The sequence below is a fragment of the Buteo buteo genome, chromosome 5, assembly GCF_964188355.1.
Source record: "Buteo buteo chromosome 5, bButBut1.hap1.1, whole genome shotgun sequence".
NCBI classification, from domain to species: Eukaryota; Metazoa; Chordata; class Aves; order Accipitriformes; family Accipitridae; genus Buteo; species Buteo buteo.
The window spans coordinates 28632167-28659625 of record NC_134175.1 but is presented as its reverse complement, the minus strand read 5'-3'; the positions used below and the strand labels follow the sequence as shown (position 1 = coordinate 28659625).

General features: G+C 40.7%; 1 protein-coding gene across 2 annotated transcripts; it reads right to left on the bottom strand.

The window, feature by feature from the left end:
• Positions 1-200: 200 nt before the first annotated feature.
• NFE2L2 (NFE2 like bZIP transcription factor 2) lies at positions 201-25957 on the bottom strand. Of its 2 annotated transcripts, none has more exons than XM_075028366.1 (5): positions 25802-25957; positions 5752-6021; positions 5497-5592; positions 4593-4772; positions 201-2528 (listed from the first exon to the last, which is right to left on the bottom strand). In XM_075028366.1, the coding sequence occupies exons 1-5, from the start codon at positions 25829-25831 to the stop codon at positions 1320-1322; spliced, it is 1785 nt and encodes a 594-aa protein (XP_074884467.1). In that variant the 5' UTR covers positions 25832-25957; the 3' UTR covers positions 201-1319. The 2 variants fall into 2 exon arrangements, with proteins under 2 accessions (XP_074884467.1, XP_074884468.1); XM_075028367.1 differs by lacking the exon at positions 25802-25957 and adding an exon at positions 25252-25407.
• Between the last annotated feature and the right edge of the window lie 1502 nt (positions 25958-27459).

Sequence of the window (27459 nt, the reverse complement as noted above, 5' to 3'; positions counted from 1 at the left end):
TAATGGACAAAATACTCCTAAAATGATATAGAGCATCAGTGGCAGAAAAACCATTTTAGATTAAATGTGCATTTCGGAAGTTTCATAGGGAAGATGAAGGAAGATGATACGGTTTTTAATGTTCAGATCAATGTGTCTATTTCAAATTACAAATTATGTATTTTCTGTATTCAAAAAAATCCACAATGATCAAGTACAAGTCCATTTGAAGAGTAAACAAAACAATGCTATTTATTTGCCCAATTTTTATTCTCTCATAAATCATAATTTAAACTCCACAATGCTTTTCAATTAATTGAGCACAGGTTCCAAACAGTACAGCTGATTGGCAGTTAGTACACCTTTTTCCATAAGCTCCAATGTAACAGCAGTGACAAACGATGTTCGCTGATTGGAGTCAGACACATAGTGTATTTCTAGAACAATTGCTCAAAAATGTACAGAATTTTTAGTTGGAAAAATGCATAATGCTGACAATGTCTTAATAAATTTTAAATGCCTTTGGAGGAAAGATCACAAATTTAAGTAGTGTTCAAAGAGCAAAACAAAAATTATGTAAACTTAGCATAGACTTGAAACTTAACTTCATGTTACACAATCATTCCAAATGGCAGTTAAAATTATGCTGAATGAAACATTAGTAATGCTGCATGATACATCTCTAGTTCTTAAGCATATTTGTTACATGAAGACTTAGCCTTGGAAAACTAGTGAGCATTTTCCTTCTTTAGGGAAATAGATGTGTATGAAGTAGAGTTAGAAAAAAAGGCTAATGAACTGATAAATCAAAATCAAACACTTAAGTATCAACTTTTATACCAAATTAAAATAATGTATTAAATATAAAGCAAGTAGAAATGTGTAAGAAAAATGGGAAACAAACACTATTGCATATTTATAAAAAAGTATCAGAAGCCACACTGTTTGTCTTGCAAGAAATTATATTTAGAAGGCTAAAATCATTTATATATATCTCTCTTTCTCAAATAAATCTATGAATATAACAAGAGATAGGAACAGTATATAAATATGGTATCTTTTAATATTTACATGTATATGGAAACTAGCCAAAGTGGTGCTATAAGAAGGAAATGTCTGTTATAAAAGTGAGATTACAAATTTTGCATACATCCATCTGCATTACACTATTAGTTTTAAACTTGCATCTTCCATAAACTAATTATTAACTTAAAAATTATCATTGCATAGAATTACTTGAAAAATATTACCTAATTCTGCATTCCACCTCACAGTAAAAACTATCAGGATAATGATACAAAAATAGTCACTCGAAGAACAGTAGCCAGCTGTGCTGCCCTTCAAAGTTTAGTCTCTGACTTCTTGCTTTTAGGAACAAGGAAGACATTGCCATCTCTAGTTTGCTGCAGTGAATATTCACTAGGAGAGTAAGACTTTCCATCTTCATCACGTAGCATGCTGAAGACCTCAAGGTATAAGGTGGTTAGCTGCTTTTTCATTTGACGAAGGCTTTTGTCATGCTCTCCTTTTTCCTTAAGCAATTTTTCTTTCTCATCTTTTAGGTTACTCAAGTCTTGCTCCAGTTCCACTATATTTTCCAGTTTTCTTTTACGGCAATTTTGAGCAGCCACTTTGTTCTTGCCTCGCCTGCGTATATCTCGAATAAGCGCAAGCTGGGCTTCATTGAACTGCTCCTTAGACATCATTTCATTGAAGTCATCAACAGGGAGATTGATGATTTTTTCAACAGGAAAAGGGATTTGCAGAGCTTTTGCTCTTTGCTCATCTCTTGTGAGATGAGCTTCAAGGCGGCTTGAAGGTTTATCTTTTGTGAACGGAGCTTTGGGGTGGCCTGGACTGGCAGGGGGCTCCTTCTTTGGTGTATTTGTACACTGCAAACTAGGAGTTTGAGTGCTTGGCCCCACAGAGGAGAACACTTGATCCTGGAACTGCAAAGAGTACATGCTAGCATTGCTCTGCGGCACACTTCCAGAAGCACTATCCACGTCTTCCATTTCAGAATCGCTACAACCAAAAGTCTTATCCCCATAGGCAGATGATTCAACAGAGTGTTCAGGCGATGCTACACTAGAACTTGCATTCAATGAAATACCAGAGTCAGAATCATTGCATTCTGGTACAGTTCCTGAGTGGTTGCCATTAAAAGCTTTACACAGTGAGAAATCAGAAAGATCAATAGGTTCACTCAGAATTTCCGTGAGTGATTGACTGATAGTGTTCGTCGTTGCTGTGTCACTGTTCACCTTTGTATCAATAAAGGTGGTGTAGAAATCCTCACAAAAATCAGAGTTTGAAGGGGATGTGTCGTTTAAAGAGTTCACACTCAGCTGGCTGGTGTCTTCTGGTGGCAAAATGCTGGAAAAGGGGCCCTCAATACCATCCAGGAAATCTGGGCCGCAGTTAACATCTTTTCTCATAATGGGTAATGAGCTGTAGTAATTATAGCTGTTGTGCATCTCTGTTGGCTTGGTTTCAGGGCTTGTGATTGTGCTTACCTCAGCCAGGTTATCATTTTCAATGTTAAGACACTACATGGGAAATGCAAGAGAGAAGTTGAGCAACACATTTCCAATTGATAAAACCTTTTTCTATAACCCACAAACATTAAATATTTTAGCAATCAACATGCACATAAAATGGGTATTACAACGTTGCTGTACCTTAGATGACTACAACACACTTTTACTACAGAGAGGCAATCTAGGAAGAAGACTAGATACCTAAGCAAGAGCATGAAGCAACTTGTTCCGGACAAAGCTATTGATATTAAGAGAGCAGAGCCTCTCAAACTCGTAGCAAGATGCTGAAGAGACCCATTCCAATGCTATATGGAAGCTGCACAGACCCCTCCTGTTCTGGTAAACTGCTAGTGGAGATCCTGGAGCTGACATGTCTGAACTTCTCACAAGTGCCACTGCTAGGAATGGCATGAGTACAGTAAATGTAAAATTACTGAATGAGACTTAATGAGCATTACTAGCAAACATTTACTTTTTAGCACTCTTAATTTCATGTTACGTGATAGATTTCTTTTCCTCAAAAACCAAGATTCTTTTAGGATTTACTGAATGAAGCAGCTGTTCAATGCTGAGAAATGTAATTCTCGGTGAAGTGAAAAGAGTACCAACATGAAGCCTTGCAAACATTAACTCACCCCACATACTTTTAGTTAAGCTGGCTAACACCACTGTGAGCATTGAAGACTATTACATTGATGGGCTTTCATTGGCTACAAGACCAATGTTCTTTCCAACAGGGTGGCAGTTTCTTAACTGAAGCTGAAATAAGTGTGCCTGCTGTCCCCAAAGAATTAGGCAATTACCAAAATGATTCTGTTCCTCTTAAGAAGGGACCACACACTGATTATTTAACCAGAGATGGTTCAAGGCTTAAGCTAAGGTTTTGAATGTGAGCTCTTTTTTTTTTTCTTCAAACATATTCGCAAAAGGCAATGCCCTCAATTTAATTATCTCACTTCTTTCAGAAGATTATTCAATTACTATTCAGAATTACTGCAACAGATAATTCTGGTTTGGTTTCTTAATGTATTTTCAGTATCACTGCTGCCTCTTCACAGTCCATTGCCCTTGTTACTTATGTGGGGTTTTTAAGCCTACCACAGCAGTAAAGATTGTGAAACTAGGAAAATTTTGAAAAATATAAAAAGACAAAGGGAAAATGTAGAGTGGCAGGAAAAAAACAAGTTCCTGCAAACTTTTTTTTTTTTAAATATGATTTGGATTTACAGGCTTTCCACCGAGCATTTATCTCTTGTGTTAACAGCATGAAGTAGAGCAGCATCATGCTGAAGCATGATGATATTCTACAGCAAAATATTTGAAAATAAATTTACTCAACTTTCTAGTCAACTCTAAGGAAAAAATATAAATAGAAACATAAGGATAGGAGAAAAAAAACCCTAGATGTCCTCTGTAATGCACTATTTAGAAATATACCAAAGTTATTTTTTTGTTCCTTTGAAATATTCAGTTCATGTACATCACATAATTAGTTCTTACTGAACATATCTAAACAGTAGTTATATAACTATACCTGACTCTTCTACGTACCTAAATATACGTTCTATTATCATCTTTACAAAACCTTTTCCTTCGATAAAAGTTGAATGCAAAAGTAACCATAAATGATTCACACAATCAGACACTGCAAAAAAAACCCAAAACATTTACAATAATGCTTGTGGAAACAGTTCCTGTTGTAGATCCATAATTTAGAAGTGTCCATTTTCAAGCAGCTGAAATTTCGGCCATGATCATGGTGTAACAAGCTGCATACAGAGGCAAACAATGATTTGCTAAACGTGGGGAAGTTCTGATTGGGAAGACAGATTGTGTTTTATTAAGGCCTTCTGATAAACAACTAATTTCCTTCGTCCTACGTGTTTTTCAATATATCATTTTTAAAAAATTAAATCTTATGTTAAGTTATAGAAATCCTACAGGTGTAGAATCCAACACAATAGTCATAATCACCATCTGTTAAGATCCTATTGTACTGCATTCTCTGAAATACCATACTCTTCCAAAATATTATGCTATTTTTTTCAGGTGCTTATCATACTAAACCTTTACCTGTAACTCTGGAAGGGACAATAATTCTTCCCAAACTTGCTCTATGTTCTGCATATTCTCTGCATCAGTAAGTGGAACTAGAACAGGTGATTCAGGTGGCTGAGTTTCATCAGAGGAAATGAAGACTGGGTGGCTATCGATCTGAGCAGGAACCAGTGACTGAAATGCAGCTGAAGAAGCCTGGAGTGTTTAAAACAAAACAAAACAAAACCCCCACCACATTAAAAAAACCAAACAAACAAAACAACAACAAAACCACACACACACACACACACACACACACACACACACACACAAAAACCCACTCAAAAAAAAAATTTCCAAAGCAAAAATCTGGTTTTTGGTGTTCTACCATTTCTGCAGAATAAACAGACAGGTACGTCTTAAGTAAAGCATTTTTTGTAAACAAAGGGATAATATAAAATTATTCCCATGAAAGGTGTCTTCATATTAAGGAAAGAAATAGAAAAAAAAATATCTAGAAACTGGCTGGTGAAGACCTTATCCTTACACATCAAATAGTCTGGGTCAGCACATAGAAATAAAGCAACTCAAATGCACTAACTCCAGAGAGCTGCACTAAGCTCACTGCAACAAACTGACGAAGTCCGCTACTGTTATTTGCAGTAACTGGAATGGTTGCCATCAGCTGGCATTATACACTGAATCCTGGCTGTAGAATTCAGTAAGCAGAAGGAACCCAAGAGTACCACCCCACTGCCTCTGGACACAGCCCTAGTTCAAGCCTACTATACTGCTTTATTCCAGTTGGAGTCAGCTTGAGGACAAAACTCAAATCATATCACAAATTAATATTTTGCTGAAGACAAATCTTAGTAAGAGAAGACATGAAACTGATCCCCTAGAAGACCACCTGTGAAACTGCTGTATTGAGTATTTTTACCTCATTGTCGTCTATAAATGGGAATGCTTCTGCCAAAAGCTGCATGCAGTCATCAAAGGACAAAGCCTCTGCTTCTGGTTTTGAAGTCTGTGTGGTCTAAATAGGAAAGTTGTGAAAAAGTGTTACTGCATCTTCGAATAACTGAAGAATCTTCCATTACAGCAACAAATGCAAATTCATTTAGGTAACCACTAACATGATATCTTCCCGTGAATGGAAAAAGGTTTAAACTCACAAACACATATTAGAGTTTACCTGTGAAAAAACAATTGCTGGATCAGTATTTTCTGATTGAATGCGCTGAGCCGGCTGAACAGGAACAAATTCACCTGTCTCTTCGTCTAACTCCAGCTGAGCCAGCAAGGCTTTCTCCTGCTCTTTTTGGAGCTGCTCTTGTCTTTCCTTTTCAAGTTTCTTCTGTTTCTCGAGTTCATACTCCTTCTGCCTTTGACTAAAATCAAAAACTTCACGCCTTGCCCCAAGGTCTATATCTTGCCTCCAAAGGATGTCAATCAAGTTCATGTCCTGTAATAGAAATGCTTTTTATAAGCAAGCGTCCTCCCCAGCAAAACTGCTTTAGAACAATAGCAAAGCTTTTAATTTCTGTATTAAATAGGTAGACTCATGTAACTGAGGCTTATTCTCTTAATCCTACAAAATTATCTAAATAAAATACAGCTCTATACGACCTTTCTGAAGTGTGTGAGCTGATGGTTTGGTTGCTGTGGCCCGCACACAGGGTCATGGAAACTAAGCAATGCATTACAATTGATAAGGTAATACATGACCTAGGCCAGAGGATAAATATATTCTTCTTTCCCAAGTTAGCTCATAGAAAACATGAAGCTATGGAATGAATTACGTCACATTAAGAAAGTAATTTTTAGCAGAAAAGAACAGAAATTGAAAAGTAACTTTTTTCAGATGATCTTATAAAACTGTAAAAGCTGACTAAAAACATGACGGAGGCTGTCTGAAGTAACTATAATAGCCATATTGCAAAATGTATTTTAAAGTATTTATGTTCCATCCTGGAATTAAGTATTAATCTTAAAGATCAGCAGAACAGGGCTTCAGAGTGGGAGAATAACCTGGTTTCAAAGTCACCAAGTGACATAAGAACACTGTAGTACTAAACACAGTTATTAAGACTATTACTAAAAAATTGTAATTTAAAGCTTAGTCCAAGTTGATGTTCTAAACGCAGTTGGTTTGGAGCAGCTGAGTATAAACTAGAGGTCAATAGATTCCAAATATTGTTAATCACTTGGCCTCTGGCTCATCACAGAGTCAATCATTATCAGACAGCTAACAATGACCTAAATTTCTTGGAAATCAGCTACCCCTTGCACCTGTAGTGTTCCAGAAGACAAATTAAACTCCGCTATTTAGGGAAAACCAACCAGTTAATATTACTTGATTTGGCTACAGTTTATTTTAATCTATTGCATAAGGTGGGTTTTTTGGGGGGAAAAGGGCTTAGTGGATTTTACTTTTCAAATAGTCAATATTTTTAAGGGCTGAATTTTTGAATATTTTCTCCAGAGAAGAAAACCTAACACTCAAAAATCATCAGTTTGGATGTCAGCTGATACAGTATTTTAATACTTAGTAGCCACATTTGTCAGATGGGCACATGTCAACAATTTCTAGCTGGTGCCTGGGAGTCTTGATTTTATGGCATGTTTTATTATTCTTAAAATTACCCTTTAGCAGCAGCTCACAAAAATAATATTCAGTGTTGGGCATTTTCATCAGGCTAGCACACTACAAATAACTTACCAAACACTATGTTTCATTTAAACAGAACTTTACCGATTCAGTTAGCAGTTCTACAACCAAGATACATTTATTTTGCCATCATATCAAATTGAAACATTCCCTTATCTCTAAAGACTATTTTCAAATAGAGAAGCAAAGTAACCTGAACACCAAGTCATGTTGCCATTCAGAACAATCACTTCCGTACAACAGTTATGGCAAAAAGCTTTAGGGCCAGACCACATTTGAATAAACCAATTCAGTATTCTCATTTCTTTGTTAAAAATTCTATACCATTAGCACTCATATTTACACATGGCATGAACTACTTCTACCCGTTACTAAAAAAATTACTTTTCTCTAAAATCGGGCAGTTACATAAAATATCTGCGTGTAACACAATGCAGGCCAGGCATTCCTAAATCTAAGACATATTTAATATACCTTGCTGGGAGAGACCAAACTCAGCTTTAATGGCCAGCAATGAAGAAGCTAAAATAATTACAGTGTCTGCCCAAGACAACGTTTGGTCTCTCCAGATTGGCAGGGTAAAATGAACTAATTAAGTTCTGCAGTAATTGGAGATACTGCAATATGGTATAGCTTCATTAAGGGCCAGTAGTTTACCAGCTGCTCACTGTCTCCTTCTGCAGCAGATTCAAAACTGTTTCCTAGTCTCAGAGCATTTGCAATATGTTCTGGATAAAACTGCAGGATCTGGATTTTAGGGCTCACTTCTGAATTATTCATTTACAAGGCACCATTAAAAATGTGACTGAAAAGATTTTTTGTGTGTGTGTATAATGCACGAGGCTGCGAATTAAACAGAGCTGTTTTCCTCCTTGAGTTGCAACAGACTACAGCACAAAAATAGCAGAACTGGTGCTCAGTTTCAGTTTAAATAATGAAAACCAAAAGTGATCAAAAAGAGAGGTACAGAAGGCGTAACTTTTTCCTTAAGAAGAATACCCACGTAGCCTTAGTGCAAAAACTTAAGGCACAGTTATTAAATCTTTCAGCCATACTACTGGCTATATTTGTTATCAAAATAACTAGCTTTGGGTGCTGCTTCATTTGTGATACTAGAGACCTCCAAGATGCCAGCTGGCCCCCAAAAAAAGGCTGTGGCTGTACACCACCACCTGTGTGTGCATGCAGCAATTGATTCAGCAAGCAGGATTATTTTTTTAATGAATATGCTTGCACAGTTTTCAGGATCTTGGGCTGTTGTTTTGAGAAATATGACAGCTTTGATTGGCTCCCATCACCATTTTTCAAGGGCCCATATTTAGCCCAGTATCTTATCTCTGGCAGAGGGCTGAGCTTTGCTAAACAGTACTGTGCTCTACCCTGGAGAGAGATGCTTGTCAGGAGCACCTTTTTTTTTTATTTTGTTTAGCTGTTGTGTTTGTGGCATTTAAAACCAAAAAGGTGGGGTTTTTTTAATTATCACCATATAATTGGAAAAGAGCCCTCCCACTTCCAATTTGAAAAGTTCTATATAAATAGAGCAATATTAGCCTTAACTTCAAATGACAATTCAAGTAATTACTCTTCACATGAATGGGCTGCATGGAGGAAGTGTTCTTCTGTTCAATATGCTAATATGTAATATCATCAAACAGCACACTGATTTAAATTTTAACCAGCCATTTAACACTTATCTATAATTTCAGCCAATGCTTTTAGTAGTACTGCCCTTTTCAAGAAAAAAAAAAAATTCTGGGCATTAGTCCAAAGCCTCAGGTCAAAGTTAATGGAGTCAACATTGACCAGTGATTCACTAAGGAGTGAATCATAGACCTCAGCATGAGGTGATGGCAAAGAACTAAAAAAAAAAAAAAAATTTAGAAATTGCAGTCTAAAGCAAATATTTTGCAATTTTGCTCCTCCCCATAGCCTTCCTCTTTAAATTATTTCTCTGCCTTGTTGAACACTATCATCCACAGACACAGGCAGGCACTCTATTTTAGGTTTATCACTGAAGCATTCTTCCCTTTCCACTGTGAAAGCATCAGAATAATAACTGTGTATTTGATGCCAGGAGTGTTTAATTAAAGCTATTAAAAGGTATTTTACTTCTTGCCTGTGCAACAGCTACCCTCTGACATTTAGATGCCTCAACATGATATGCTGGTCTCCGAAAGATTCATTTGGAGGGACGAGCAAGCACAGATTCGCATCCGGACTGGAGCACACGCGCTGAGAGTCCTGTGAAAGATTCATCTGATCCAGGGCTGGCTGCTGCCCTTTGGAGCCACGCTAACCACTTCCCTTAATATCAGATGCATTTACTGTAAAGGCGCCAGCGGTCCCTCATGTGACGGAGTCCACAAGCGCCTGTTTGTTCTTTCCTCCGTTGTGCAATTTCTTGAATTGCATCAGAGGAAACGATGGTTTTGGCAGAGCCAAGAGGCGGCGCAGGAAAAGCCAGGCCTCCCCTGCAGTAGGAAGGACCTGCGCCCCGGAGGGATTGCAGCTGCCATCCCCCGTCTAGAGATCAGCTCTTTCCCACTGAACGCCAACGCCTATTTTGAGGGGAAATACATTATGGTATTTAATGTGTGTATTACCACTGTCCAACATTTCTAACTTCTGGGAAAGTAATGTGGTTTTAATATTTTTCCCAAGCAGACAAACAGTGATTTGATTTTGTTTATAATATTTTCTTCACAATTTTGTAAACAGAGAAAGAACTTCTTTCAACAGAGGACATGCTTTGCTTTCCCATGATCCATGTAAGCAGGAGGTGCCTTGTACTCATGATTTGACATTTTTGTTCATTTAGTGATATGCTCTTCCAACCACATTGATAGCTTAGTTTGGACATATAAAGGCACTTTTAATAAGATAAACATAAATGTTAAACAATTCACATTAAGCCACCATCTGGCCCCCAATGGAAATTTTCATGTTTTAGATTTACATATCAGCATTTGCCATCTGGGCAGAGTCTGTTATACATTTTATGAGAAAATCTCTGACTACATTGTAAAGTTTGACAATTAACTCTTATTGCTCCTAAACAAACATATTTGCAGTAGGGTAAACAAAGGAACGAGACCCTGTTTTCATGTTATTTTCATAGACTGACTCTTGTGCTTTAAACAAAATGCTAATCTTTCATTTCATCCCTGTTTGGTTTATCTGACTGGTTTTGGTATTGTTTGGAATATAAGCCATTTACACGCAGCATTGGTAAAGTGGAAACACCCAGTGGCCCAAGTGTCAGCAGAGAAACAATGTGCTATCTCAGACAGGGCTTTCAACCCATTATTAGCTATCCCCTTAATACAGAACACATCGTGAGTTTTGCGCATTTAATTCTTAAAGTCAGGCATTTTGCAACATAAATTGGGATAACACTAGCAGAATCTCTCACCAGACAAGGATTTGTTTTTCTTTCCTATGTTCCATTAGCACCTAACTCCAAGAAGAGAGATTTCACATACCAGCATAAATAAATGACAGAGCAACAGCAATCAATGGCCATTGCATCCAGCAGTGAGCTCAGACCAGGACCCCACAAGAAGCAGGAAAACACTCCTATAGCTTATGCACAGAAAGATGCCAAAGGATCTCCCAATTCCTATTTGTTTTCCAGAAAGTTAAAGGAATGAACAAAAAGCACCTTACATTTTTGCTTTATTCAAAAAAATGTGGGAAGTGAGGATCATGGACCTGACATACTCCAAGGCAAGAATGAAAGGGAGGGGATCAAGTAATGAAGCAAGTGCAAGAGGAGGAGGTGGAAGCATCTTACCACTTAAGAAAAGCACAGGCTGTGGAAGCAACAGCTGAATGTCTTGCCTTCTTTATCCTCAGGAGGAACTGGTTTTGTTCAGGTAGGTTTTAAGAATGATTTATAAATCATTTGATGGTTTAGATGATCTCTGACATCACCACAACTAGTGGTTTCTTTTCTAAATCTTTTTCAAGGTAAGTTACTTACTCAATTACAACTCATAATTACAGAAAAGAATCCTGGACACAGAAGCCTCATGCTTCAGAGAAAGCACAGAAAGCAGATAAAGTTAGCCCAACACCATAACCTTTTAAAAACAATTGAGTTCTGAAAGCTGACTCGTAATTTTCAATCCCTTACAACTGGATATTGAAGAACAAAAGTTAACTCAAGAATGTGGAAGGGACAGTGAGGGCATGAAAAATTTAAAAGAGCAGCAGCCCTTATGAGAAGAATGGGGAAAAGGGAATGGCAGAAGCTATTTATGCTGGAGGGCAGCAGGGTACAATAGCAATTTTAGATGTCTGGATTTAGGATTTGGAAATGTGACAGAACAGACAACTGTCAAACAAAGCCACGTGACAGCAACTTGTGATTTGTGAATGCACAAGGTCAAACTGCTGTCTGCCCTGTGGAGCTGCCTGCTGTCCCACATTCTTCACTAAGACCCTCCAGGCAATCTAGGAGGAAACAGGGTGCTTGGGTGGGTGTGAGGGGGTGTCTTTTTTTCTATCTTTCCTACCTGCACCACTTACTACTGGTGTGACTGGACTGACACTAAACAGCCTGCTTCTTGATGCCTATTTGCTCTTCCTGGCCCTAAAGAGTCTTTGGATGCCTGATATCTTGGTCACCAAACTCTCTTTAAGACCTGGCAGGCTAGCTTACCTGAAAATGGACTCTAAAAAGGTTGGGAAGCCATAGCTTTAAAGAACTGACTTTGTAAGAGAATTTCTACTCCATGTCTATATAAATAAGCCTGTTGAAAAATGCTGACCATGTGTCTTGGGACATTCTTCTGCCCCAACAGAGACATACGAGATAAGCTCAGTCCCTGAAATGTAAGTGTTTGTACGCAAATTTAATTTTCTTACTGAGGAAAGAAACCTCTAGAATGCTTTGCCAGGCCAGGAACAGAGTAGTTTTGATATTTCATTAGTTAGAAATGTTTAGCCTCTGTTTTCTCCTAACATATATCTCATATTTCAGACTGTACGTCCCACTGTATTCCAGCAGGCTCTCCTAATAAATGCCAGATTGTCAGGATCTACTCTTATAAATTAGATTAGTTGAAAAACCCCTTGGCTGGATTGTCCAGCATTCTTAAAGTTTCACTACAAGCCTTGTCTGGGCATTATTTTGACAAAGACGGGGAGACGCTCTGGCCGGCTGGAAGGACAATCTTCCCCTACAAGTGCAATTCTGGACACTATCCACCCACTCTCCCAACCCTCACTCCAGAAATAACTCCTCTGAGAGGTGGATGATTTATGTATTTCACCTGAAGTGTCATCTTCCAGGAATGGTATCAACAAAGGCTACGACTAAGATCTGTACAACTCTTAACATGATGGTTTTCCCATACGATAACCCTATGGCAAGCAAGCTTTCGAAACTGCTAGGGGGAACATATACCTCATATATTCTCCAGTAGTAGTGAAAAGATAGGTTTCTTTAAGCCTGAAGAATGTAAAATGAGAAAGACTGTAACTGCAGTGAAGAATATCTGTTGTAGGCTGTTTATGGTCATGAATGTATTAACTTCAATTCCAAAAGCTGCAAAATCCTAATGCTAACAGCAGAGTAAGACCACAGCAGGTAAAGAAAAATACCCTTATCAGAAAGACAGCAAAGAAAAGGAAAAGGAGGGACATAAAGAGCAGTTTACTTCTTCAATTTGACAACAGTTTTCTCTTTTTCTGCAAAATCAATCAATCCTCACCTCCCTGCCACTCCTTAAAACACTGAACATGTGCGAGAGCCTCACAGCACTCACTCCCTTCCAGCCTGGGGCACAGCAGCAGGAGTGACATTCTCCTCTCTGGCTCATTAATCTCTGGGGTCAGAAATACATACATACATATATATATCTCCTTTTCCCACCACATTCAATGTGCCTTGAGGTGACCGTTTCTGGTACAACAGATCAGGGGATTTTTGCTCAGGGCTGCAGATCTTTTTGCAGAAGATTGTTTTGTGCTCTATCTCAGTCACTCCCGAAGTAGCTGTGTTTTTCTAAATTGGTTAATCAATATGTATTTTAGAAGGTAGCTTTAAAATAATAGAGTTTAATATAGAGTATGTGGTTTCCAGGGGCTGAATGGTCCCAAGACTGATCCTGCCTCAACATCTTAGGAAAAAAAAAAATCAGGGGAAAAAAAAGAGCCGAAACCCATCTCATTTGCATGGCTTACAGAAAGCAAAGTCTTAAACCTGACATTGGTGCTTATTTTTTGTACAATATCTGATTTTTCAGAAGTTATTCTCTAGTGTTCATGGCCAAATCTGTCATGCATTGTATCTGCTCCAAATTCCCCTATTTCTGCCTCAGCCTAAAGGAAGAGGCAGAGTGAGGACTAATGTTGTGAGCTAATGACGATGAACTTCTCGTGAATAAATTTAACTATGCCCATATTTACAAGTGCTACCCTGGCTGCTTAAGCAAAAGCCAAAAAGGGTCATGGGTGTCATCCCACTTCTTCAAACTTAGTCCTAAATCTCTTGACACCCCAGACTGCTTTCTGGAACATCGGTATCTAAAGCAACAAATCTTACATGTCTTCAGAGCTTTCCTGTTTCATTTAGATGGGTTCCATCCCTCCCTTTTCCCTTTTAGGTCTTAATTATTATCATGTTAATCTAAATGTCACTTTTCCACAGTGTATTTGGCTGGTATAAAAGCCTTGTGGTTCCTTCTACTCACATTCTGAATCCCTCTTTCAGCTTAACAAAGCCATTTACTTCCTACTTCTTTACCCTATCTTGCATCAGCTGCATTACAAAATCATTAAGTCAATAAGCACACAAAGTTAATATGTATTCAAGTTACAATCTATTATACAAGTTGTATAATGAAATTGGGAGGCTGGCAAAAATGTGGGATTGTTTTATAAAAGAGTGGGTTAGGCTGTCTATTTGTTTTTATATGCTTGATGCATCAACAAAACTCTGCTGTGTTGCCCCAGTAAGTAAACTGAGTGATTCTGTTGTGGCTGACTTTCTAGCTGTTGTCTAATCACCACATACTGTACCACGTAACTCCATTTTGAAAGGTATTCAATAGCAGCCATCCCAGACAGAAGTCTACTTCATTTCAGAAAAAGCTGATGTTAATAGCTTTATTTGTTTTTGGGTTTGTTTTCCTTCCAAGTCAAAACTGCATCCTAAAAAACCTGGCATTTATTGAATTGTCACTTAAACAACAAAAAAATCCTTACCCTACATGTAAACAAATAATATAACAAATATGCAGCATCTCAAAATACTGCTGATCTTTTAACCATAGGAACACAAAAGCCTTTGTGTCCCAATTCATTTTATACATTGAACCCACAGTAGTTGGAAAACAATTACCTGTTAAATGATTCTCTTCAAGCTATCCTGCTGTACCCAGTCAGGCATGTTCCTGTGTGCGGACATTGCCACAGGCTACTCATTAGTTTATCTACAAGAGGATTTGTTTATAATAATGGTTCAGTCATCTGGGAAACACGATCCAGTCAAATTATAGCACCCTCTTACGTCCAATAAAACAAATCAGGAAGGAAGGAAAAGATCAACATAGAAACAGAGAAAAGAACCTAACAAAACCACAAATAACGTATTTATTAGGTTGTATTAACCTTGGGTTATAACCTATTAGCCACTATTTTGATTTCATCAAGATTGCACACTTTTTGGAAAAGTGTGTTTCAAACCAAACATGAAAACAGTGTGTGTGTTTGTGAGTCAAAATATTCTCTGCAATTATTTAGAATGTTTCTTGTACTACACATTTCCACTGCACTGGGATCTTCCTGTAAAGCCCCCATTTTGCTGATGGCTGGGCAATTTATGGGGGCAGGCACCAGACAGGTCATTACAGCTGCACTACAGCCTGGATGTGGAAACAGCATGCTCTAGTATTGCAAGAAGCAGGTCTCACCAAGTTTCACTTCACTGATCCCACAAGCAACTTTGTTGTTGTTGTTCGTGGGCCAAACTACGATTGCAAACAACAGAAATACCTGTGTGGGTTAGAAAGCAATGAGGTTCACTAAATGTACTACCAGCACACATTCACCAGCCCTCCTTCAGTAACAGAGACATCCACTCCATAAGGCTGCATCAAGGAAATTCTTCCACGCTTCCAAGCTGAGCAGACAAAGAAAGAGTAAGGATGCTTTCAACCTCAGAGAACATGCCACACAAACACCTCATCAGCCTAGAAGTACTATCTTAAGACTAAAAGCTTAAGAATATGGTTACATTGCAGGGAATGAATAAAGCTTGCTCCAGAAGTGGTCAGCTGTGACGTGTTCTGCATAAGTCAGCCCACATCTGGCAGAGCATGCAGGTGCCTACCTTCCACTGCAGTCTGTGGGGCACAAGTGTTAAATAACTTTGTGGATCAGAGTCTTGCAATTAATGTGCACTTTTCACACATATAATTTATATAGATAATGCTGTGAATTCAGTGTCAGTGCACAGTTTTGAATAAATAAGCAGGGTTGATTTTTGTGTGTGTGTGTGTGTTCAACTTCAAATAGGCTTGGAAAGGTTATTTAGTTTCTACAAGGGGTAAGAAAAAAAAACCCAGAAAAAAGGCCCAAATTACATTTCTATGCAACTGCTCACCACTGGACAGTACAGGATGATAATAAATTTAAGGAAGAGAAGCCCAGCATGGCAGATTTTTGCTGTGGTGACACTATCTTTCCAAACAAGTAATTAATGGTTAAACGGTTTATTTGGCACGGAGCACAGCCTTTATTAGTGACATACTACAGAAAAGCTTCAGTAAATAACAATACCATTCAACTGTATACTGATGACCAAAAATGCTCTCCCTAAATTTACATGAAACATCATAGAAATCGGTATTTAATTTCCATGAAAGGAGTTTGTATAGCTTTTCCCCTTCCTCCAGCCACACCAAGTTACACGATGAGAATTGTTTTTCCACAGAATCAGGCAAAGACAGATTTTACTCATTTTCTTAAGCACTTGTAATTAACATATTTCTCAGAAAAAAGAAATCCTTTAAAAGCCATCAACCCCCACAAAGGTTTCAGGAAGCTCTTCCACTTGAATGTCCTGCAAAGTTAAACAACTAAACAAGAAAGCTCAAGAAGGGCCAACATGTCAGGTGTCTGCATGCCAATTTATCATTTTTTTTGTACACAATGACAGCTTTTGCTTAAAAAGGTAAACCCACTGAGGAACTGAAGACCACTGTGTACAAAACTAAAGCTTTGTGTGGAGCAATCCAGCCCTCACTTTTTGAAGTCCTGCATAGTACTTAATTTATAAATTCTAAAAGCAAAAGGAGATAATTAATCTTTCAAGGCATGAACCAGAGTAGGTAAATGTTTTTATACCTCTTACCAAATTATATAAAAGCAGTAATTCTCAATATCCTCAAAAGAGCAGCAAAACCCCCAAAACTCAATCATCAGTAATTGTGTCCTTCCACCCAAATCAAGAGCTTCCACTGCCCACCACTGTCCTTGGGGCTTCCACGTGTGTCCTCTTTGAGTACACAGGAGGCTCACAGCCTGTACAGCTGATTATCATGGGGATGCCTCTTTCAGCCTTCTGATTAGAAGGGCAGATATACCTAAGAAATCAAGGTAGTGGCCAATTCCTGATGTGTGTCCCCTCACGCCCTCTACGATCACCTATGACGGCCAAAACAAGATTGTTTGCCACAAATAAACATGTCAATATACCTCTTCCATCCATAAGCAGCAAACACACTCTAGGCACGTTAATATGGTTAACAAACATTAAAAGTTGCAGGGGCAGGGGGAGGCTATCCAGTTTGCAAGTATATTACAGGACAGTATATTTAGCAGACTGTTTCTAAAATGAGCATTTACAGCTGATTTTTCTAGCAGAAGACATTACAGAAGATTTGAATGCTTTCCACATGTAATTAGAATCAATTTGTTGAGCAAAAAGGTTAAGATGATCACTTGTAAAGTAAGAAATTACAGAATGCAAAGAAAATGTCAGGTTTGGATCTTAAACAGTTTTCTGCCTTTGGCCAAAACACTTTACTTCCTTATGCCTCAGTAAATACTTGAGGAAAAAAAAAATCAGATTATAGTAAATTATCAGTAAAAATTGCAAGATTCGAAAATTTCTCTATAGCACAGTTAATTTAGACAATGAGAGACAGAGATCTTGTTAGGGTAAATGACTACTCACAGTCAGCTATGAACTGTTAATTTTCATTACTACTTGCATTTTCTAAGACTTTGTTCATGATCTCTGCCGCATACATGCACAATTTATCAAAAACTCTCATCCCAAGCTTCATTTTGAATTTAAAATAATTCTATGGCTCTGACCTTAGTAACAAAGTTTTTCAGAGTCATTTAAAGCACTCCATTAACAGTTTCATTATTTAAGTGGCTTCCATTCTTCATTTTACCAGCAAAAAGGAACTTTGAGAGATGAGAGATGTCTAGAGATGTTCGCACTGGTTATCAGCTAAGCAAGGATTCCTGAGAGTGGTAGGTACACACTAGATTCCTGAAGTGGCAGATGATAAAAGGATCACAAATCAAGCTGGAAAACATTCCATGGAACTACAACATTCCACTGAGTCACAAAAATTATACCAGTTGAAGAATTGGAAAGCACAGTATCAGAAGTCACTGTGCTGTAGTTCTCTCTGTTACAGCATACACAGGTATGAGACACCTAAACATAACGTGCATTTCCATAGCCAGCTGTCAGAAGTTATGACTTAGTTTCAAACACAAGTCCTGTTTTTTCATATTACACTATTTTAACAGTACCATTTTTGTTACTGAAGTACTTCCATTTTCATCCTTAGGTATCTTAAATCCTACTTGTTTCAAAAGTTTACTCAGTCTTCCAGAAATTCCTCAGCTGCCACAGGTCTGTTCAAGACCCATCTACAGTAGAAAGAAGTGCAAATATAATTCAGTGTTATAAAACAGAAAATATGTCTGTGCATCTCATGACAAATAACACAGAAGACTGCTCCAGGGTCTATGGTACGCTTGTTCCAAGGACACTTAATGACTATATTATCTGCACCAGTGCATATGTATCAGCCACTACTTCTGCGATACTTGTGAAGACAAGTGTTAGTGTAACAAGCCAGGGTGGAATACTCCCATTGGCACGTCTCAGATGACCTCTACTGCTAAAGTCTCCGTGTTCTCCTTCCAGCCATGAAGCTTCTGAAAAATCTGTTACCCATCTGAGCTGAGCTACACCAACCTTCAGAGCCACCGACCCACCCCTGCCACCCTCTTTTACCCATTCTTTTATTACCCAGTTGATTGTGGAACATGTTATCTGGTCACATAACTGCAGCAATCCAACTGGAAATACCCTGTCTTAGGACAAAATTCAGCCTTCTTACCGAACAGCACATAACTCAAGCAAACAGTTCCTGAAGACAGAAGGAAGAAATGACCAAGTACCCAGGCCCAGGCAGCACAAGACACAAATGCCAGCTGCAGAGCAGACAGAAAGACTGGCCCTCTCACATGGGGGCAGGCAGCATTCAGCATGGCAGACCTGCATTGACTGCATGATGCCTGGGAACCCTGAATGGTGATATTCCAACAGCCCAAGCAGCACAGGAATTGCTCCACTCGAATTATAGCAATAAGTAGGGAGGTACTAATTTTACCACAAGGGTTCAAGCCAACAAAATCCCCCAGGATCGTTCTAATGTAGCTCCTTATGGCTAAGCAGCAGTGATGATCTGAGCAGGAAGCAAATGAAAGTCACAGCAGCTTTGCACATAACTCGGCTGTACAGAAGTCACAGCTTCAATATTTAGTGGGCATTAATTTTAAACACAGCAAATAGGCACACCCTTAATCATAAAACAAATCTCTTCTTAAAGGCAGGCTATCAACCAAGCTCCTTCTGAGTCAATTTCTCAAGTATGCAAACTTTGTTTTGCAAGCAGTTTCCAAGAGTGGATTTTTTTAATACTTACAAGAAACACCATGTAAAACCAATACAGCAAACAGCAATAAAACTTTGAAACTGCAAGACAGAGGTGGGGACAAGGAGGGAAAAGTTTATATCTTTATGTTTCATAGTCATACAGAAGATACTTCCTTAAAAGGTTTGAAAGAGATGGTTTCAAACTGGTCTTACATAACTTGTTGCTGCAACATCAAACTTAAAGGAACTTTCTTCTCCTTTCTCTTCTCTTTTTTAATTGCATTGCTCATACTACTACTGCAGAAGTTGGACTAAAAGTCTTAAGACTCTGCAAGACAAGTACAAGGTTGGGTGGTCTCAACTCCCTCAGTACTGCAATATCATCAACAACAAAGACATATTTCTTGAAATGGTTTAGTTTAACTATAAAGATAGGAAACATTAACAGTCATTTACAGCATCTTCAAAATAACTTAGCTAAAAATAAACACTATTTTCTATTCCTTCTTCCCAGTATAAAAACTGCAGCTAATTGGGCCGAAATCAGAAATCTAAACTGACATAATGAAAAGCTTCAACCAAATCTGTAGTATATAAATTGCATCCACATAAGTATTATTTCTAAGCTAGCTACACCCATTCTACTACGGCCTTGCCAATTAGTACTTGTGCTAGGGATTATTAATATACCACCAAGCAGCAGTTATGCTCTGCTGGTAAAACAACGCTAACTTAACTTAGAGTTAGTAATACTCTTATTAACTGCTATTACCTTTCCAACACCTCCATAATCAACATATCAAAACACTTAAATTAATTCTTTTAAAGTGAATATTAAAGTAGAAATTAAGAGCCAAAACACAAAGCCCATTTATCAACACATAACATTAAAAAATGTGTCAGGTAAAGAAAACTGAGCAAATATTTCACCGAGACTTCAAAATGGCTGAAGACAGAAAACAGATGCTTCAGAAGATGAAGACAAATCCTCTTCTCCAAAGCAGTCAAATAATTAGACATTTTTATCCTTACTTGATGTTGTTACTGCTTGGTTATCCAAATTAATATTTAATTTAAATGTATGGTGCCAAATTAATATTTAATTTAAATGTATGGTTCTGAGAGACTTTGCTTCTATTTGAAACAGGCACTGTTGGACTATGTACGTCAAGGTAAAACTGAACTAATATTAAGTCAAGATAGTCTGCTGGGGAATGTAATTTTTATTTCCTTATTTTAAAGGTGGTAAAGAAAAATTAAGAAATATGTATCTAAAAATCACTGAAACAAAGAAATCCTCAGAGCTGTCCCTGTGCTTGCTTCAGTACTGCACTGCACGGAGTAGTAATACTAATACTGTTCCTATACTTTAGAAAAACTTAAGCACTATACGATCAATTAATTGGCAGTAGCAAGAAGTTAATATGTGACTGTCACTAGCTTTGCTTTTCTTGTATGGAAAGCAGTTACTGGGTAAGAAAGATAACGTACATAATGCCTATCTTTACTTGAAATGCATTTCCGGTATCTGTTTCAGATAAGCCTTCCATGGTTTAAAGGAGTTTTTATACACCACAGATAGCATTGCTGACTTCATTTCTTACTGGTTGGTTTAATTGTTTACCTTAATATAACAAATATGCCATGAAAGTATTACTGTTGAGCAATCCTGAGCAGGATTTTAGTTCACTGTATATCAGTCATCTCTGGATAACACAAATTCAAAGTCATAACTTCCAACTTCTCCTACCTGACTTTTCATTGGTCTACGTAAAAAGACTTGCATATGTAGCAGATGAACTGTTTCCAAACCCAGATAAACAAGATTATTACCAAAAAAGAACAAATCTGGCCAACACGTTGTATTCTTTTCCCTTCACCTAAAGCTGTATTCTGCGGCACAAAGTCCAACTTTGGTATAATACACTGTATCAGAAAACTGGACAGACTTCAAACCCTTTCAAGTTCTCTAGGAATGTGCTATATTAAAATAATAGGTTACTTAGGGTTGGAATGAGATGGAGGCCAAAACAAACTTTAACTAGATGATTAACCTGGAGACTTCGGAGGACTTTTTGCTGGCTGCAACTCAAGCACAGCAGCAGGGGATTAATATTTAATTCATGCCGACAGGTTACTGCCTGGACTTGTACTGCACTAGCCTCAGCCAACGCAATCATTGCAAATACATCACACTTGCACAAATTGGCCTAATTCTAGTGAACGGTTTAGTCATTTTAAAGCTTACCTTCATAATTTCAAAGGGGGCAGGGGGGAAAGGAAAGAAGTTCCAAATACAAAAATCAAACAAATTCCTTCTTTCCAATGAAGCAAACATATGGTGTTACAGGCATGGGCACACTTGGCACCATTTACTGTCATCATCTGAACTTTCTATATTTTATCCTTCTCCCTTAAACTCACCCTTTCCTGGGCCTGCAATTGACTCTTTTTCACTATCCTTTAAAAGTCTAATGCACTCCAAAAATTTTCAATTACAAACTCTGACAACTTTTGCTGTTTGAGGATTTGTTAGTTCTGTTGAAGGACCAAATATAACACAATTTTACAACCATATAGGAAAAATCATAGTAAACAATAGTATGAATTGATTTTACTGAGAACATAAATGAACAAATATTCACTTAGCTCCTGCCACTTCTAGTGTTCCTCAACACCATCTCACAAAGCGCAGTGTATTCCACAAAGGTATCTGAGATTTCTTTAACAAAATAAGTACGTTCAATATGCTATTGCTACATTCATTTCAGTCAGGATCACAAAAGTAGCAATACCTATCAAACAGGTATTTTTCTGCTTTGCAAATTTAAGATATAGAACTTGAGGAAAAAAACAACCAAAAGAAATCAAAAGGGTATTCAGGTGCAACAATAGATACAATAATCTGACACATTTTTAACAGTATCCTTGTCCTTCAGGATTACATACAACTTGCTGCATTCTTACTCAGGATAAGTATTATATCGTCTCTAGTTTTTCAACTGAAGAAAAAGAAAAAAGTAAGGGACAGAGATCCAGAATTTATTCTTGCCCACAAACGTTAGTGGGAAGCGTACACAAACCTTCCTAGCCACCCACACAGTCCTATAAAAATGTCTTAAGTTCTTTAAAGCATACAAGATCATCCAGCTGCCCTCTGCTTATACTGAATGTTCTTTTTTGTTCTGGATTTGTCTCTTTCAAACATTTCCCAGCAAACTTTCAAAGTTAAACTCTTCTCCAACTTTGAGTGCTAACCACAAACTTCTTCAAGTCAGATTTTCAAAGACAATTAACTTCTTGCACTTCCATCAACTTCCAATAGAACAGTAAACTTTTAGTACTTTTCAAAGACAAACTACAGAACAGTGTTCATATGATGGATATTTACTACAGTAACAATAATATCTAATTAGCTGTTCTCCTGAAGGGATTGACATAGTCAGCTCCTATTAGTCCACATTCATTTCAGTCAAACATACTACATTGCATTACATCGACCACTGGCTTAACTGAAAGATATTCTTTTGTGAGTTTTGAAAGAAAGAAAGCTCTATCAGTGCAGCTTGGTATCAAGGTGAGCACAGAAGAACTGAGAGGGTAAAAAAAAATATATATGCATTTTTACTTAAGATAGAGCTTGTGATACTCCTTCATCTACTTCCTCCAAACTTGTCCATAATTTTAGTAGGTAACATTATATTCAGAAATGAGGATGTTTTCTTATATTGAAATTTACCTACATACATAGATAGATAAACAGATATTTCTACAGATATCTTGATCAGATATTCCTATTCAACAGGGTTATTAAACCTCATTATCAAGTAACAAAACAAAACAAAACCCACCCCAATGAACCCAAAATACAAAGACTTTTTGCCAGGCCTGAGCAGTGCACTTGTTTGTCTTTGCCTGCAGAATCTACCTCATGTGGAAATGATAGGCCATTAGGGAATAAAAAAATAAACCCATTCACTTGACAATTTAATGCAGCATGTCATAAAAAAAGTATGTGTAATTCCTTGCTAAAGCCCTTTTGACTGAAGAGATCACACTAATTAGCTGGAGACTCTTCAGTAGTTCTCTAGGTAGAAAAACCCTAACAGATACACTTACACAGGCACTCACTTATTTGCCTACTTGGTTTTGTTACAGTTGGTGTCACTTCAGCCTAAGTGCAACCCACAGCTTCATTCTTTGTGTTGGAAAGTGAATTCTTTTTGCTCTCTTCTTGTTGTGAGGCTCAAAATTTAGTAACTGATGAGCTTGTTACGCTGTTTTACAAGGTTCCAAGCAACCGTTTCAGTAACAAATAGATTTACTGAACAGAACAGCTACTATGAGAATACCATGCTTTTGCAACTGTGATTTGAAACATCTTGACACTTGTTCCATTGCACTCTTTTTTCTTAGATGTTTTGATATCTGTGTTGTTAGTGTGTAACAGGCAACAGCCCTCTGCATACAGAGGTGCATTCTGTTTCCAGGCAGAGGTACAACAAAGGCATACTTTTTTCAAGAATACTGCAGGCAATAGCACTTCTAACTCCCACAGAAGTACATAGCAGAAAGCGGTGATTTTACATTCTGGTTAAGGGGCTAGATCAATCCCAGCCCTTCACAATCACCTTTACTGCTATGACAATTGCTACCAGGCACATAAAAGACTAAGAGCTTGTACTGTATTTGCACAAGTGCACACCCTTCCCATCTGCTGGCTTACAAAATCTGAGGGGCTAAATGAAGACTGTGTTCCCCTTTTCTCATCTTGAGCTAAGGTTTTATGGGAAAGGGTATTTGAATTTTCCATTCAATAAATACAGTTAAAACTACATGTCAAAGACAGTAATCATTTACTATCTAAAAAATGCAGCGCCTTTTCAGGCTAGGTCTGCAAGAGAAGAAACCAGCAGCTGTTGAGCTCAGATAGGAAAACTGCAACAGGTGGCTTGATAGAAAGGGTTTGACAAAGTAGGCAAACAAGTAAGAGAAGCTAGGTTTCCTGGCAAAGCAGTCACAGTGGATTGGGCAAGAAGGTACAAAAGCAGGTACACAGGAATCAGTCTGTCAAGATTCTCTCAGAAATGAGAGCAAAAATGCCATAGCTAGATGCTATGGGCAAAATGAAATTCATGGGGTGTTTACGTAGCACAGGCCAAGAGCCTGATTTTTCTTGCAGTATTTTCCAAGAAACCGAGGAGGCATGTTGGAGGTCATGGCTGCGCTATCCAGGGCTAGAAAAACAGGTAGGCCAGGCAGAGCTTTGAGGGGCCTAAGACAGAAAAGCAACAGCATTCAGTGAACAGAATAAGGTATATCCAACACTGCTAAAGAGACATTGCCCATAGGGTGTAGCCACTTATATATCCTAAAGGATGGACAGACAATGTTAAGAGAAGCTCTGTTGTGTAGCATATACTGTACTGACATACACTGAAGGAGCCTCAGAACTCTTGAGTCTTAAATTCGTAGTATTAAAAGAATTAAACCAGCTCCAGATGAGGTTTCAAGTATTACTTCTTTAAACTTAATACCTAGTTGATAAGGGTACACTTCCCATTTAAAAGCCCAAGAACAACACGTAACGATTACATAAATTTGGAGTTCAGCTATGTTTTCTGTTATTCACCCCACTCTCGGGCAACCAGTCTGCAACACAAAAGTACGGACCTTCCCCAGGCTTTTAGCGAAGAGGCTCTGCCGCACAAAACGCAAATGTATCCAAATACCCCTAAGCCTCCGGAAGACTTGCCTTGGAGGAGGCCGCCAAGACCTCATCTCCTCCAGTGTCCGAGCCCCAGAGAAGCGCGCTGGCTCAGACCCCCCGGGAGGCGCTCCCCGCAGGCGGGGGGCGCGAGGGGAGCGCCCCGGTCGCAGCCCCTCACCAGCGGCCCAGGCCGAGGCCAGGGTCATCCCGCTCCGGGCTCCTCAGGCTGCGTGGTGAGAGGCTGCACCAGACCCGGAGCCGCCCCAGGGGAGTGCGTGATTGTGCAACGGCTCCTGCTGGCCCGGCTCGGGCCGCAGGCTTAGCGGGGACAGGGTCCCGGCGGGCCAACCGCGACAGGCAGCCGCGCTACGACAGAAGGAAACCTGCGGTAACTCACCCGAGAAAGGAGCGAGAGGCCCACGGGCACGCCGGGGGCAGCGACGCGAGGCTGCGCCCGGCGCGGGCAGCCCCTCCGCCGGCGGGCGCCTCCCCAGCCGCTCCCTCAGGGGCAGGGGCCGGCCCCGGCCCTCTCGGCCCGCCCCGGCTCCTCCGAGCTCCCGGCCCCGCCCGAGGCTGCCCTCAGCGGGGCAGCTGCCGCAGAGGCGGCTTCTGCGGGCCCTGACTGACCTTTCCGCGACCGCCGCGGGCGGGGAGGGAGGGGAGGGGAGGGGAGGGGAGGGGAGGGGAGACCGCACCAAGCCCGGCCCGGCCCCCCCCAACCCCTACAGGGGGGGAGGGGGGCGCGAAGGGGGAGCCTCCGCGGCTCCGCCCCCGCCGTGACTCAGCGCGTTCGCAGGGGCGGGGGCGGTGCCACGTGCTCCGCCGGCCTCGTGACCGCCCGCCCCGCCCCTCGCCCGGACACCCGACCGGGCCGGGCCGGGCGCCGCGGGGGGGGGTGGGGAAGGCGGCGGGTGGCCGCCGCCCCCGCCCGCCGGCCGCGCTCTCACCTGGGCGGCGGGGGGCAGCTCGATCTCCATCGCGCGGGGCCGGGGGGCGCGGGGAGGCCGGTACGACGCGGAGGTGGCTGGCCCGGCGCCGGCCCGCCCGCTCGCTCGCTCCGGCGCTGTTTTGGGACGGAGGCGGCCCGGGCCGGCCCGGGCCGGGCCAGCGGCCGCCCCCGCGCTCCGCCCCGCCGCGGCCCAGCCACTCAGCGGCTGCGGGAGCCCGCGGAGGCGGCTCCTTTCCCGGCAGCGGCGGCGGCGGCCGTGCCGGGAACCTCGCCCGCCCCCGGCGGTTGCGCGGCCCCGCCGCCCGAGCCCCTCTGCCCCGGCGCCTCCCGCCCCGCGGGGCCGGCCCCCCCGCCTTGCCCCCGGTAACGGCCAGCGGCACCTCGGTCCGGCCGCAGCGGGCAGGCGTCGGTGTTGCCGGCGCGACCCCCCCGGAACCGGGGGCGGCTCGGTGTGTTCTTTCTCGTGCCTTGGCGCAGCTGCCCATCTGCGTGTGTGTCGGCCTGCTTCGCCTTCGCAGCGCCCTTGTCGTCTCTGTGCAGCCGGCGGGTTCCGCGCTGGTGCGGGAAAGATGGAAGCGACGGCAAAACCGCGGCGGACAGCGCGGGTGGGTGGGCAGCCCGGGGCGGGGAGGGGGGGTGGTACGGGGGAGCGGAGCGGCGACCCCGCCGAGCGCCCTGCGTACCGGCTGCCCTCTGCCAAGCAGAGGAACGCCAAACGAGTGACCGGGCTTGCAAACCAGCCAAAACGGAGCGAAGGAGGCGGGGGGGCGCTTCGATACGCACGAGCTGTTGGGAATGTCTGCCTTCAGACGAGGTCCCGCACAGAGCGGTAATGTCACCGGTCCTGATAACGTTTTGCCAGCCTTTTGACTTCTCCAGCTCTTTAATATGCATCCAACAACAGACCGTATTCCTCGGGCGTTGCAGAAAGTGCGAGCCACGGCACGCCCAAAAGTAGGAGCGGGTGGGCCGCAGGCCTGGATGCCTACCCCTCTGTTCTAGTTACCAAATTACTGGAGCGTCTTACCCTAAATCACTTGTCACTATCCGGTAAATGACATTAGTCAGAGAGCGAGCTGAATTCCACTTGGAAATACAAGTAGCAGTCAAATAGTTAAACTATGCCGTGCACTACATAACAGCCTTGAAAAGGGTATGGCCACTGCCATTATATACCTTTCAAATGATCCTTTGGTGACTCCCGGAGCCCATTTTTGAGGCTACTTTCAGTGCTCTGATATAGCCAAATAGCGTGGAATTAGGACACTCTTATTAGCCGTAATAGAAGATCTACCTGTTCCTTTGCAGGTGCTTCTGTGGCTTGCAGCTGGAGTGCTCCTGTGGGCTCTCTCAGACTGGTGCACTATGCCTGCTTTGGGTTTTCACAACCCTTGAGCTGTGCTTGTGCAACCTGACGATGTAAAACAGGGCTAGTGTGACGATCTCATTTTCACAGTTGCCCTTCAAGGTACAAGAGTGTGACTTTATAAATTAAAAAATAGCATGAGTGTATAAACTGAATAAATCTGTAATAAAAAAATTCTTTGCACCATCCCATTGCAGGTGGGTGTCTACCCAAAGATAGATACTGCTTGCTGTAATTATGTGAAATTGATACATCCCTCTGAAGGAAGAACAACTTGTAATCATAAGTAG